The 16552-nt window shown below is 35.7% G+C and overlaps 1 protein-coding gene across 3 annotated transcripts in view; it reads left to right on the forward strand.

Moving 5' to 3' along the window:
• LOC127505263 (kelch domain-containing protein 8B-like) overlaps positions 1–16552 on the forward strand; it is a 123549-nt gene that overhangs the window by 77021 nt on the left and 29976 nt on the right. For all 3 annotated transcript variants that reach the window (XM_051880703.1, XM_051880702.1, XM_051880704.1), the window contains 2 exons: positions 221–385; positions 11779–12003. In XM_051880703.1, the coding sequence (XP_051736663.1) occupies positions 221–385; positions 11779–12003 (390 nt within the window). The remainder of the gene's footprint in view (positions 1–220; positions 386–11778; positions 12004–16552) is intronic.

The following is a 16552-nucleotide window of genomic DNA, read 5'->3' on the forward strand; positions in this document are numbered from 1 at the left end:
TTAAAATAGCTGGAGCTGAGGAAAAAAAAGAGCATGTCTCTAGAGATTCTCCACTCCGGCACAGAGAGAACATTCCTAATTCAGACTAGTGACTCACTTCCACTGCTCTGTCATTTCCTGATTTGTTTGTTATTAATTTGTTTAATAAGGGATGCTGGAGACTTGGAAACAGAGTTCAAATTGATTTCAGTCTCTCTCTCTTTCTCTCTTTTCCTCTCAGATGGCAAGGTGTATGCATTGGGCGGGATGGGAGCTGACACGACCCCTCAGGCCTTGGTGAGGCTGTATGAGCCGACAAAAGACCAATGGCTGCCCCTCACCTCCATGCCCACACCCCGCTATGGAGCCTTCTCCTTCCTGCGCGGTAACAAGATCTATGTTCTGGGTAAGCCCTCACAAAATAGTCTCATAAATCTGAATAATTCTGTTGTTTGTCAGAAACACACTCTTGTTTCCCTAGGAATAATAAGACCAAATATTAAAAAAAAGGGTAGGCAGACATACAGCAGAATCTAATGGTAAAACTTTTGTTTAGTGTGAAAGGGGAGCCGCAGTTCAAATCCCAAGCTAACATATTGTTTTTTAAAATGCCAGAAAAAATCAACTCATTTTGACTGCTGCTGAACATTAACATTTTGATCAACAGGAAGAAAACAGCATTTACTTAAAATAGAAATCTTTTGTAACATTATAAATGTTTTTACTGGCAATTTTGATCAATTCCATGCGTCCTTGTCGAATAAAAGTTACTGACCCCAAACCTCTGGATGGTAGTGTATAAATATATAAACATACATTGCTCTCTTGGCAGACGGTGTAGACTAGCCAATAATTATAATGTATCTTATTTTCCGAGTCAGACAGTGTCACAATATTCTCCAGGAGCAGCAGATGTGGTAACAATACCTGGTAATTGTTCATGCCGTGCCAGAGCTGATAAGAACCGTGGAGTGGAGTCATTTCTCAGTGGGGGAAAGTGAAATCTGCACTGCAATATGCTGCACCGCAATATCTGACGGTTTACAGCAGAGCTGATCACTTCTTACCTTAGTGTTGGAAATCACAAAGGAGCATTAAATGGAAAGCTACACTGCAGGTTCCCATGATACAATCAGTCTGTCCTTTAAAAGAGCCACAGCCTTAGGCAGCGTGTTACTGCCACCAGTGGACTGTTTTGGGCTGAGTGAAAGAGAGACAGACCATAAGTGGCTATTTGCTACTCTGTACGTTAGTGTTTGTGTATAAGAGTATGTATTGGTGTTGGCGAGTAAAAACAGTGTCAAACACCAGTTGGCCGGTAACATTTTTATGAATTCTAACAATGCAGAATTGTGAGAATATTAACGTGAACGACGCTCGGGACAGTTGACAGGCCAGTGCTGCATTGTCACGAAAGTTTAAGCCTTGCCAATTTAAATAATCATGTGCAAGAACACGCGAAAGGGAACTCAATTAGGTACTCGCGTGCTGTGTGGGAAGTTTTCTGTGCGGAAACATCCGAAGCGCACACCATGAAATCCATGTTTCGGACAGCACAAATACAGAATTGAGCTCTCTTTCACGTCTTCTTGCGCATGAACAGATATATTCAAACAAAATTGTCAAAATGCCCGTCTTGGCTAGTATCCTTGTAAACACAGTTATGTCTTAAGTGAACGTAAAACAGTTGAGAAATAAAACGCATGTGTAACAGCAAATTGGATCTGTGTGTTAGCTCTTAAAGTGACAGCAGCCAAAAATATCAAAATGAATTTTAACTCAGAGATTTAAATCATGCTCATCATAGAAGTGTATTCAAGTAATTGTATGAATTTTATTTTTTATTATTATTGTTTATATAATTAGTTGAGCCGGACACAAAAATTAATTATTATGTGTCATGGACCCAAATAAAGTAATGTTTTTTTTATTTTTTTATTATTATTATTATTATTATTATAAAAATGCCAAAGTTTTCTTTAAAGATTAGGGTTAATAGTTCATTTACCTCTGCGTGTGTGTGTGTGATCCTGGTAAACCCTACGTTATGGAGATAAAATGTCCCCACAAAGATGGCAATATCAGAAATCCTTGAGGAAAACAGGTTACAAATCAGAATGATGTTTCTGTGATGGGTAGGTTTAGGGGATACAGTATAAAAAACATTTTGTCTATGGAATGTCCCCATAAAACATGAAAACCCAATATGTGTGGCGTATGTCTTTGTGTCTGGGAATGCATGAACTGATAAAATGTATACATTTACTGTAATGTAATGTAGTTTGATGAGCATGTGGAGTGGTTAGACTATGTGTATGTGTAAGTTTGATATTTGTTTGTGCCCATGGGTTTGATGAGCATGTGGAGTGGTCAGTATGGGGTCTTGTTTTGGCAGATTTGTCCTCTTTCTAACCTTTCTGCACTGTGAGACATTCTGTTCAGGTCAGACACAAAGATCAACTGCCCTGTCACTCTTTGAGAAGTCATTAAAACTCTGCCTCCCTATATACACACACACATACACACTAATGAGGACATTCCATAGATTTCTGTTTTTTATATATGAAGTGTAGGCTGGTCATGGCAAGAGTGATGGGCAACATCATCATCTCATGCCAACATATGATTGATCAGCCTGGTGAAGCAGACGCGCCCTCATTACTGTTACACAACTGGACTTTCATTCTCTCACTGCAAGTACAACTTCTACAACTTCTTTTAACTTCTTATTTAGTCTTGTTCGGTTTCTTTGTACAGCTCACAATCTGAATAGAAATGTGGTTAATTCGGTAGAGATGTTCTGATATGCTGTGTAAGATTGCTTGAATGTAGATTAAGGAGAATATCTTCATGTGCGTCTCTTCCCCTAAAAATCACCACCCATTTGCCTCTGGGATAAATAAATGGATTTATAAATAACTTCATCTTGCTTTAATGGTTTTGGGGACTTGTATTACCAATAGAGTAAAAATTAAAGTGATTTTTCTAAAGTAAATTGTTTGTTCACTTAAACTATTTATGTTTATACAGATTTCCCTGGTAAGTCTAAGCTCTCATTTTATTTCTTTTTTCTGCACAGATTTATTTTATTGGAGTTGGATGAATCCACTCATTTGCAATCCCTCAAAAACTTAACCTACTTTGAAATTATTAGAAATTGAGATATAATGTTTGAAGTAAGTGAAATGTGGGGAAATAAGGATATTTTCCCTCTGGACTCATGATTCTTCTCCTATACTGTGACACAGTTTTGTCTTGATGGTTAGGCTTAAACTCATTGATTTGACATCACAGGGAATAATTCATTCAGAGTCTCTTTGTATGCATCCCTTGCTTTTACTTATATCCCTCCTTGCAGTCTTCATCTTTCTTTCTTTCTTTCTTTCTTTCTTTCATTCTATCTGTTTTTCTCTCCCTCTCCCTCTAACTTGCACTCAAAGGGCCACTCGCCTTTGTATTGCTTGTAATGCTTTGGCTACAGTTTGACACTTGGAAAAGTTTTGCATTGAAGATCTTCCTCTCTGTGACAGCAGTAAAGTTAAGAAACTTAATTCTGTTATTTGTCAGATTGCTGGACCACAAATAGAGCTGCAGCAGAATCACATTAAGGCCAAGAATGAGGAATGAGCCTGTATCACAGAATGCTCATTTACTTTTGATTTACTTTGGGATGCGCCCCGCGAGGTCTATCACTGAGCGCAGACACTCGATCACACGTCACCCAGATGCACCACGCTATCTACCCAAAATAAAATCCCTACTGTGTGTGCTAATATTGTTAGCTCTGGTGCAGGCAGGAGAACGACGTGACCCCATTTATATGGGAACTTAAATATTATCCGAGAAAGTTTTAAGCTGCATGAAGGTGTATTCCACTGGTGTTGTTTTCAATAAGCTGAACGAAAGGCACCTGTCGCTAGAAGACTGTGACCTGAAGACTCAGCACATGGCATTTGATTTGCTGAATAGCACTATTATATGAGCTTTTCTCATGTTTTCTGTGCTGATTTTGAAAGAAATTCCACACGATGGATATAAACATGATAAAATATGTGTGAAAGTGAATGGAGCTGAAAACACTACCCTTTTTTAGCTGTAAGCATAATCAGATTTCTTCATGTACAGATACTCTATGGACCTAATCAGGGATGGAAATCATCAGACATGGCAGTTTAGCTGCTCCTGCTTTTTTTTTTTTAGAAAGTTATAAACATGATAAATGGTGAAATGTTATTGTCTGTGCTTATACAAAATGTAATTGCAAAGTTAATGTTTCCCAACAGGTCTTTTATTACTTACTGTTCAAAAGTTTGGGGTCAGTAAGAATTTTTTTTTTTTTTTTTTTTTTTTAAAGAAGATTTTATTCAGCAGGGACACATTAAGTTAATCAAAAGTGACAGTAAAGACTTATAATGTTACAAAATATTTATTTTTCTAATAATTGCTGTTTTCTTTTACTTTCTGTTCATCAAAGAATCCTATAAAAAATAATAGTATTATGTTTTCCACAAAAATATTAAGCAGCACAACTGATGATTTCTGATGAATCACGTGACACTGAAGACTGGAGTATTAATGCTGAAAATAAAAAAAAAAAAGGTAAAAAAAATGGTAAAAAAAAAAAAAAACACCCAAACTTTTACTGTTTTTATCAAATAAATGCAGTCGTGGTGAGCATTAGAGACTTCCTTTAATTAAATATATATATAAAAAATATATATATTTAAAACTCTTTACAACCCCAAAACTTTTGAATGGTAGTGTAGTTCTGCTCAAACTCATGCCATTGTTTGAACCAGTAGTTGACATTTGAAATTAACGGAAAAACGTCTGTACCAACACACTTGCCTATGTTTTTTTTAAACAAAAGCTCTATACTGCAACACATGGGTCTTCAGGGTGTCACATACCATTCTATCTCAAAAAAGTGTTTAAAAAATGAAATATTAAGTGCACTTAAGTAAAAACTAAAGTTTAGAAGTTAAAATTTAGGACATTTTTTTTCAGCCCTCATTAACATGTTAAAGCGTTAGTTCACCAAAAAATTCTGTCATTAATTACTCACCCTCATGTCGTCCCAAATCTGTAAGACTTTTGATCATCTTTGGAACACAAATTAAGATGTTTTTAATTAAATCTGAGCGCTTTTTATGCAACTACCACTTTGATGCTTCAAAAAAGTTCATAAAGAGATCTTAAAAGTAATCCATATGAATTGAGTGGTTTTGTTCAAATTTTCTGAAGAGACACGATCACTTTATATAATGAACAGATTTAATTTAGGCTTTATTCACATATAAACATTGATCAGCAAATATAAACAGAAGCTCAACCGAAACTAATTGACACGCAAGAACAAACCTCTTCCCGAAGCTCAAACGTGCTGTGTAACACAAGAATGAACCTCATTGGTTCTCGCCGTTCAAGCAAACAAGCTTGAGCTTCCATTTCCCACAACTGATGTATGTTGATGAATGTTTACATGTGAATAAAAGCCTAAATTCAAACTGTTTATCATATAAAGTGATTAAGTCTCTTCAGAAAATTTGGACTAAACCACTCAATTCATATGGATTCGTTTTTACGATCTCTTTATGAACTTTTTGAAGCGTAAAAGTGGTAGTTGTGTAGCTGTCAATGGAGGGACAGGAAGCTCTCAGATTTCATCAAAAAGATCTTAATTTGTGTTCCGAAGATGAACAAAAGTCTTACAGGTGTGGAACGACATGAGGGTGAGTAACTAATGACAGAATTTTCATTTTTGGGTGAATTAACCCTTTAAATAAAATTCAAATGTAATGTGTATATATATATCTTAACATCAATAAATATATATATATATTTTTTTTACTTATATAAATATGAAGTTTACAAATATGCCAATATAGACTGCTTTATATGTTGTTATAGGCCAGGTTTAAAATCCAATGCATTATGTAACAGGGTTCCTGCTCCATCTCTCTATCAACCTATAGGGGGCTTGACGTTGAAGTCCCTGCTGTAACATATTCAAGCTCTCATGTTTCTTTGTTTTTAAATTCAGATTTACTGACAATGAGTTTTGCATTGATGTGTGTTTTACTTTGGCATGTGTGCATGATTCTGGCTACACAGTGGCCGTCTGTCTTCAAATCTGTCTGTCGATGGGTTTGGGCCAATAGCAGCTGCACTTCACTCAGCTCAGTATCTCACCCATACACGTCTCTGTTGAATCCGCTCGTGTATTTGCCCTGTTCCCCTCAGCTAATTTCTCACAATTTTGACCATGGAGGCTTTAATGATTGAAGGCAAAAGGCTGAAAGAGTTGAAAGAAGTTAATTAGAGGTGTCCAGAAAGGTCAAGAGAACAAGTCCTTTTAAATGGACTGCTATAACCTTGCTTCTTCCCTGTCCTCAATGATTTTTCCTCTGTTACTCTCTCACGCTGTCTTGACTGCATTTCCATTTTCTGGCCTCCTTTCTCCATCTCTTCTGCCTTCCGCATTGTTTCTCAGACAGGTTCTTTCTCTCCTCCTTTTGTTTTCTCTTGTGTGTGTTTTTTTTCCTGGATCTCTGTTCTGTCCCAGAGGGCTCTCAGTAATGCCAAAGCTGGGAGGAGATCAGTCACATTGTGAATGCATAAGACAAGGAAAGAGAACGTGCAAGAGGGAAAGAATAAGAAGGGGAAAAAATAAAGGCATACCTGGAAACGTGACAGTGTTTGATGCTTTTTGAGCTCTCACATACATAAACAATGATTCACACCCTAGAGTTTGAACACTTTACATTGTTCTTCAGAGAGGTTTATGCTCTTGTACTGTACTATTTGTTGTATAGATCAGTCGCAACTGATTTCGTTTCAGGACCAAGATTAAGTAGTGACCCAACACAGAGCCAAAACTGTTTATCATAGAAAAGTATCAGAAATGTTTTTAAAATCACTGAAATCAACATTTAAATGTGTTAGTGTTTGGTAGTGTTGACTATTTTTTAGTCTCTTGAATTTTTATGGTTTCATATTCTCAACCGATAATGTTTTTAATGCAGTGTGGTTTGTATTTTATTTGATCTTTTTTACCCTGTGTAGGTTTGTTCACGGTTTTCAAGGATGAGGATATGTGCCACAACCTGTCCATATTGGCATCTTCCTAATTTGGCTGCTTTTACCCAGTGACAGAAGCCTTAGTGCCAAAATATCACAGTGTTCAACTGGGCATGCGACCTTTGACGTCAACAGCAAAAACATGAGAGAGAAGTTTATTTTGCATCAGTTTTTAGTTTGATTCACCCAAAAATTAAAATTCTGTCATTGTTTACTCATCATCCAAACCTGTATGACTTAACGCAAAAGAAGATATTTTGATAAATGTCTCAGTGGGGTTTTTGTTGTCCATACAATGGAAGTCTAAGGTAACCAAAACCGTTTGGTTGTCAACATTCTTCAAAATATCTTCTTTTGTTTTTTCACTGGGTAAAAAGTAGAAAGTAAGTCATACAAGTTTGAAACGACATGAGGTTTAGTAAATGATGACATCATTTATATTTTTGGATGAATTATCCTTTTAAATGCACAATTATATGCACTGTAAAAAGTGTGTTGGCTCAACAACAACAAAAATTAATGCAACAGTTTGCATCAATTTTTTTGAGTTATGACAACTTTGAATGAATTTACGTTCAACCAACAAGCTACATTGAGTTAGAGGAACTTCATTTGTAGCATTAACGCAAATTTTAAAGTTGATTACTCAAATTAAGTCGCTCCAACTAATTGGTTGTATCCCTGGAACCAATTAATCTTATCTATTTCAGTTCAAATTAGCTATCATAGCACATGCTAACATAACTCATGTATATTTAATGTAAGATATAACTTGTCACTGGCATTGGTGCAGTCATTGCTTATATTAGTTAATGTTGTGTTTACCTGCATACTCTTCAGCACAATGATAACCACAAAAACTAAATGTCAAACATAACAGTATTAACCACTAACAGGTCTTTTTCCTTCACTAAAAACAATTAAATTAACACTTAATTTCAACATTTACTCTCCTAATCCAGTCCTATGCAAAACATGCTGGAAACTAGAAATCCACTGCCTAATTTCCAAAGCTATCAAGGCAATTTCATTAAGTTACTGCAACCTTTTTTTTTTTAAGCCAATTAACGCAGAAATTTGAGTTTAAATTACAGACGATATTAAGTTGATGTAATGTTTGCAACTTAAAAGGTTTAATTAAAACAATAAATTAGAATTTTTAATTTGCAACCATGCATTTAAGTTGTGGTAACAGGTCCCCTGAATTACTTTTGAGAGTGTGGTATATGGCAAATCACTTTCCAACCAGTTGAGAACCACTGGCTTTAGACCTCAGTAAAGGGTATATGCCATATTTATTTTGACTCAGATGGTGTCAAATGAAAAATTATTATCAGATGAAATGGAAGGGATGTTGTATTGTAAGATCCTATGTAATGCTGTTTTTATTGAAAATTTCCAGATTGTTTTGTCCACTGTGACCATATTTTCAGTGTTCATCGGCTGAATGATTTGTATCCAGATATACAACAGTATGACATGAACTTCCATCCATCAAAGCCTCATTTTCATTCTCATCACGTAAAATATGCTGTCTGCTGTGACTAATGTCTGCTACTGTAGCTACACGCTCACAGAGGTCCAACAAACAGATTCCTCATGTTATCACTGAGAAGAGCTCAGTTGTGTCATCTTTCTGCAGTTTTAAAATCCCAATAATTACAAGCTCCTCAAACATATTCCACATACAAAAACAATGAAAAAAAAACACCATGTTCACATGACCTCAAGACAAGAGAAATAAGATCATTTGATATCAATGAAATAATAATGTATATTTAGGGATGAAATTGATCCCAGGACACACAAAAACTATTCTGCTTGTGTATAGAATGGAACACTCAGGCAACACAGTCACTAGCTAATAGGTTGACCGCACCTGTACTTTTTCCTGTAGATTAAACAGAGTATGGAGAGCCATATGGCTCGAAATGTCACTTTTGGTGAAAGTGCAATAAATAATTTTTCTATTTTTAGAGCAGTGGTATGCCAACCTTTTCCTTTCTGTGATTGTTTTATTATGGTTGAGCACTCTAGTTGAGCTTTTAGCCTTTTTGTCTAATTCTAGCAGTAATAAGACCATGGATTTGCTTTGGTTTGTGTTTGTGCATTAATGTAATGAAACAAAACCATTAGCTGACAACAGTGATGTGTCCTAATGAATGTTGCTTTCTGTTTGTTCATTACTTGTGTGTATGTTACTGTCTCCTTAGGATGATCATTTGTGTTGTAATCAGAAGCATCATGCACCTTCGTCTCATTTGTAAGCGTTTGCTAAATGAATAAATGTAAATGAGTTTGTACGTTCAAACCTGTGTATGGCTGTAAGCAGTGGTAGATGAAGTACACAAATCAAGTAATCAAGTAAAAGTACTGATACCCAAATAAAATATTACTCTAATAAAAGTACTCCTTTTCAATTTTACTTGAGTAAAAGTACAAAAGTACCTGATGTTTTAATGTACTTAAAGTGTTAGTTCACCCAGAAATGAAAATTCTGTCATTAATTACTCACCCTCATGTCCTTTCACACCCGTAAGACCTTCGTTCATCTTCGTAACACAAATTAAGATATTTTTCATAAAATCCGATGGCTCAGTGAGGCCTCCATTGACAGCAAGATAATTCACACTTTCAGATGCCCAGAAAGCTACTAAAGACATATTTAAAACAGTTCATGTGAGTACAATGGTTCAAACTTAATGTTATGAAGCGACGAGAATACTTTTTGTGTGTGCCAAAAAAACAAAAAAACTACTTTATTCAACAATATCTAGTGATGGGTGATTTCAAAACACTGCTTCATGAAGCTTCCGAAGCTTTATGAATCTTTTGTTTCGAATCAGTGGTTCGGAGCGTGCATCAAACTGCCAAAGTCATGTGAACCATTAAAATTTTGAAACGTTTTGAAACACTTATGACATAACAAAGCCTCGTTTACTGAAATCACATGACTTTGGCAGTTTAATACATGCTCCGAACCACTGTTTCGAAACAAAATTCGTAAAGTTTCGAAGTAGATACAGTAGATATTGTTGAATAAAGTCGTTATTTTGTTTTGGGGGTTTTTTTTGGTGCACAAAAAGTATTCTCGTCACTTTATAATATTAAGGTTGAACCACTGTACTCACATGAACCGTTTTAAATATGTTTTTAGTAGCTTTTGAAAGCGTTAATTATCTTGCTGTCAATGCAGGCCTCACTGAGCCATCGGATTTTATGAAAAATATCTTAATTTGTGTTCCGAAGATGAACGAAGGTCTTACGGGTGTGGAACGACATGAGGGTAAGTAATTAATGACAGAATTTTCATTTTTGGGTGAACTAACCCTTTAAGTATTAAAAGTAAAAAGTACTGATTGATGAATGTCTTGATTGATGAATATTTATTTATTTTGCAATTTTATATACTCCATCCCACGTGAGGTGGAGGGCTATAATGTACTAGACACAGATAGAGATTAAATAGGTTACAGCTCAGTCTGACATCATTATGAATTATTATGAATTTTCAAGTAGCCAGCTTTAGTCAATAAGGTAGTTTATGCTGACACTTTATCGGTCTGTAAGTAAAAAAAAAAAAATTTATTACCAAAACATGACACATACTGATACTAATTACTGATAATTCAAGTGTTCAAGTGAAAATAACCATAATAATATACTATATAGTATATAGAAATGAGGAAAAGCAAAATGTAGTTTGACAAATATAAACATAGGCTAAAAAAAAACAAATATTAACATAGGCTAAAAAAATAACATCACAGAGTAAAATATGTTAACATTTGCAAACATACTACTTTTACATTATTTAATGGTATGTTAACATTGTTTTAACTAAATCCTACCCATTCAGATGGTAATACACAAATATGGGCATTTCCACATTCAGTCATTTCAAACAGTGGGCTTAAACAGCTCACACTGTAACAGCAGATTTAGTTCACAAACACCTGACAGTCGTGACCTAAATCTGATTTTCATTTACAATAATAAATCCTAAAATTCGGCATTAACTTACTTTTTTGTGCCGTTAGTCATTCGCGTGCACAAGCTCCGAGGATCTTCTGTTCTCCTGTTGAGTCTGACTTGTGAATTCAGTGAATTGTTAATTGGAGACTCACTCTGACCGGATCATTTAAATCAGTGTGTTGTTGACTCGAGAACAGATCCAATCAGATCGATCCAATTTGTGAATTAATTGCTCAGTGCGATTTGTGAACCAATTTAACAGGTGAAAAAAAAAAAAAAGAATCAGCTTGTTCCCAAAACGACACCGCTATTGCGTCTCTGAGTGGATGACAATTTCTTCAGTTCAAAATAACAAGGAATGACATGTTTTTATGAAATGTAATTGAGTAAAAATGACAATATTATGTTTTGGAATGTAGTGAAGTAAAAGTTTCCCAAAATAAAAAAAGTAAAAATACTTTGTTACTGTCCACCACTGGCTGTAGGTGTGCTGTTAGATGCATTAGATGCATGTGTGTATTGTGTGTGTCAGAGACCCAATAAAATAGGCTGTCAGCTTGTCTGAGGAGACCAAAGCGTTGTCAGTGATTCGTGACATGTGGTAATCACACACACTGATTCCCAGCAGGGACAGATGTGACACACTGACTGAGTCCTATCAGAGAGATACCACCCCCCGCCACACACACACATACATACTCCATCTTAATCCTCCAACCCTCTTCTTACTTTCCCCTTCGACAGGTGGGCGTCAAGGCAAATTGCCAGTGACCGCATTTGAGGCCTTCGACCTTGAGATGAAGAGCTGGACTCGGTACCCGTGCATCCCCAGCCGCAGAGCGTTCTCCTCATGCGCGGCCAGTGACAGGGCGTTTTTCAGCCTGGGCGGCCTCCAGCAACCTGGACCCCACAACTTTTACTCCAGACCTCACTTCGTTTCCACTGTAGAGGAATTTGATTGTGAGCAAGGTGAGTAATCTCCTTTCATGAATCTTTATTGACAAAACAATACACAACATAAATATGAACATTAGTATGTCAGCTCATTAGTATGACAGTTATTCACTGTTGGAGAAATAAATAGAACTGATAGTTGTACTGTAAAAAGAATGTTTTTTAAGACAAGCTTTGTTACATTACACTACCATTCAGAAGTTTGGGGGCCACAAGATTTTGAAATATTCCTGTGATCAAAGCTGAATTATTCAATTATTCATTATTCATTACTCCAGTCTTCAGTGTCACATGATCTTTCAGAAATCATTCTAATGATTTGGTGCTCAAGAAACATTTCTTTTTGCTATAGATTTTGAAAATGGTTGTGCTGCTTAATATTTTTGTGGATACCATGATACATTTTTTTCAGCATTCTTTGATAAATAGAAAGTAAAAAAAGCATTTATTTGAAATAAAAATCTTTTGTAAAATCATAGATTTCTTTACTGTTCAATGCATCCTTGCTAAAAAAAAAACTGATCCCATTTGAACGGTAATTTATATACTTTTTTTAAAGTGTCCTTGAGCTTGGGAAAGGTGCTATAAAACCTAAAATATTTTGGTTAGGCCTGTAAATAAGAAGCATTGTAGCTGTTTTTCTTCTCTTAGTGGGATAAATGGATCTCAATGTTCACACAAAGGGCAAGCTTAAATAATGGATGATCGTTTTTACTAAGTTGTTTTCATTAAGTCGTTTTCATTCAATCGTTTTCATTAAGTCATCACCGTGTAAGCAAGTAAGTTGAAATATAGATTGGTAAAATAGGTGGCAATACGTGAAGACAGGAGTGTTTGTAATCAGTTAAGATCCAAGGAATGAAAATTTGGTACATAAAAGACTATAAGTAATGCATTTATAATATAGATATCATTTAATTAATCAAAACTCATGAATGACATGAAGTAGTCTGTGAAGAACAGATGCTTTTATAATAAATAGTGCTGTCAAGCAATTCAAATTTTTAATCAAATTAATTACACGATATCCTGGTTAATTAATCACATACTATACAAAATAGAAAAAATACCAAATGAACATAATTCAAAGATATTACATTATTGTGGCAGGTGAAATCTTTGAGTATACATGCAGCTTTAGAAGTCAATATATTTATTTCCATATCTTTAGCAACCATAAGCCAATCACTGGCCTACAGTCCATAGCAACTTGCTTTACAGTTAATATTAAATTTTTTATGAAATCATGAAATCAAGGTCTCTTTTGCATTGCTTTCCTCTCTCTGTTTTGTTCTGTTGCTGTGGTTGAAACCTCTGACAGTTGGGCTTCAATCTCTTCAGCCTCGCTATGTGGCGGGCAGGAGAAAGATTGATGTGTTGTTGTGTTCACTGTACGTACAGCACCGGAGGGGTGGAAATATATTTGTTTCTCTCTCTCTCTCTCTCTCTCTCTGCACAACAGGGTTCACCTGTATAACAACATGCTCTCTTGGTGAATACCTCCTATAAGGTCCTTGTGAAAACTGCTTAGTCAGTCCCCTGGTCTTATAAAGTGCATATTTTTTAATCCATTTCTTGTATTGGGGAAATCAACAAGGACACGCTGAATATTTATTCACCTTCCTCTGGGCACAGGAAGTATTATTCAGTCAGTATGCACAGAATCCAGTTATATCAGCTTTAGATTACACTGACTGGCCAGTACACAGTTTTAAGAGAGTTTATGACCCATTTAAATGTACTGGTGCCCTGCATAAAATAACATCCTGCAATGGATATAAAATGTAAGTCGATCTTCAAAACATAGTTAGTTAGTAATTTGCATGAAGGATCTGATATAAAACTTTAATATTCCCATTAATCTAACATAAAACAGTCTGAGGCCACATAAAAAAAAAAAATAGGGGTTTCAAAATATGATTTAGGTTTTTGAACAGTTTCTCTAAGGGTGTTTTAACACTTGGTCCTTTTCAGGGTTTCTGAGCGCTGTTCGCATGATTTTTGGCCCATATGTGAACACTCCAAATGATCTCAGACCCCTTTAAAGCGAACCAAACCGAGACCATCTCGGGAGGTGGTCTGGGTACGGTTCGCTTTCAGCTAATGTTATGGTTCGCTAAAAATGTCCATTGTGAACACAAATCAGTCCGGGCTCACTTGATTTTTCCATTTGCAAATTCCAATGTAGTTTGGTCATCAGATGCCTCCGTATAAATCGGCTGTTCATCATGGCTGCTTCTTCTGGCAGATCTCTACAAATTATTTGTTTACAATGTACACTTATTGTAATTTCAACCGCTTCCAAACTGTGAGACGCGCATACATACAAGAATATGGATGTAGTATTGCAACAAAATGTATGTTTTTGTGCAAAAGATAAACTTTGAGTTAAACTTATTCAACAGCATTTATAATTTTAATGTTTTACAACATATTAGAAATAATAATTAATAATAATCTTTATAAACAAAGTCTTTGGGCACATACAATGTAAGAGAATGGGATCAAATTTTGAAGGCCATAGGGTCAGCCATCAAACACTGAACTGGACTAGATCCAAAAAGCAACAGTATGAACACGAAAAGGTCTGACACCACATTCCTTCTTAAGTGGACCAAAAAGGGATTAAGTGTGAATGTAAAGAGAGCTGAGTTCTCTTTCGCTTGCTTCACCTATTGGTCCACTTAAAGGAGTCTGAGTTTGGTTCTTTTAAAGAGGACTCAAGTTTGAAAACACCCTAAAAGTACTTTTTATTTTAAAAATTTATTATTTTAATATTTTATTTATTTGTCAGTTCTTTATTTTTTTTTTTTTTATTTAAAAAATGATAATTTAGCCTAATAATCAAATAAATAACAATAAATACATTTTTGCTATATTTGAAAAATGCAAAAAGAAGCATGCTCTCAAAATTAGGTCCCCACTGTATACGTTCCTTTGTGTTGGTTTTCTCCCAGTGTTCTCCAGCCTTATTGGCATTTAATTAAACTGTAATTCTCTGTTTTGTTTGAACCATTTTTCCCCTTCCCAAGAGTAACACTCAAGGAGCTTTAAATTGCGCGGGCAAAAATAAGAGTGTTATCTCATCTTCACGTAAATAGTCAAACCCCGACGGGCCACCGTCCCTAAACTCAAAGATACGTGTTATTGGCTCTTTCGTCTTCTGTCGCGTTCTCTTCTTATTCCCTTTGCATATGTCAGTTGGTTTGTGTGTTTGTCAGACTCTTGGACATGCTCCAACACAGAATGAAGTCTGATCTGTCTTCTTAATATAAGGGTCATTCTCACCAACCTCTTAAATTATATTCCTGCCTGCCTATATTTCAAACCTCTACTACACGAATGTCTCTATCTATTACACTCAGCCAAAGGGACAAATAAAGAAGGACATAAGGGAAAAAAATCAATATGAAAGTAAAAAGGTTCCTGGATGTTTAAACACCAAGCCATCTTTTTGGATCCCACCAGTGCTTTTTAGTGAGATATAAGGCTTTTTAGATAACAAAAAAATGAGCTGGAAGAGTCAACTAAAACTAAATTGTTGTGTATTTGGTAACGTCAAGCGTGAGATAAGATGTGCAGGGGTGACGCGAAAGGGACTGGTTGTAACCTGCTCAATTTTCCTTTCAATCAGATGCATTTGCATTTAAATGCTGCTGTTGTGTGCTGTAAATGTGTGAAAAAGTGTGCATGCGTGCGCGCAGGCCTATAGATGAGTGCGTACGGTTAATGGAGGCTAGCACGAGTCCTTCTTGTGTAAGTGGCAATCTCTAATTCCATTATCACTTTACCTATTATTGTAGAGGCCGTAGAGAAAAGCCGCCCAGTGTAATTACCAGCCCACATTTACAGGCCATATCCTCAATTACACATTACTGCTTTCTAATCTCCCCTTTCAACACACATAGGACCACATGTGTGTGCTAATGTGTATTTATGAGTCGTCTTGCATTACAATGCAAAAGTCTTCTGCATTTTGTTTTGTATTGTATATTGCAGCCTTGATGTCACTGTAATCTGTAACCATTATTTGTATGGGATAAATTGCGGTCAACTGGTCATTGTTGCAAAATAACAGCTAATTCTTTTCCTGGAACAGCAATCAGTTGTACAGTTTAGTGGTCATTATCTAAAAATATTTGATTGCAGGACGTCGTCACTGGTTAATGAGAATGAAGTAGTACAGAGAGCTGTGAAATTAGAATTGTTAGTCATTGGAGCTCGCTGGGGCCAAATTCATTAAAGTAGTCTGTGGAATTACCTTGAGTATTTAAATGAAGTGATTAAATTTCTTTTCAGTACAAGCACATCTCTTTTTTTATGTAAAATAAGCTTATTATTGATTGAACTTTATTTACAGAAATCCTGGTTTAATTACTGTGGGGCCATTAATGTCCGCAGAAAGCATGTTAAACAGAATTTTATTATGAGTTGTTGGTTAACATTTTCTATTGATCATGGCAGCAGCCAATCAGATGCAGAAAATTGACCAGACATATATCCAGACGAACAATGAATGCTAATTTTTTATCATGATGAACATTACCTGATTTGCATTGACTGG

This window comes from Ctenopharyngodon idella, chromosome 22, assembly GCF_019924925.1.
Source record: "Ctenopharyngodon idella isolate HZGC_01 chromosome 22, HZGC01, whole genome shotgun sequence".
Taxonomy (NCBI): Eukaryota; Metazoa; Chordata; class Actinopteri; order Cypriniformes; family Xenocyprididae; genus Ctenopharyngodon; species Ctenopharyngodon idella.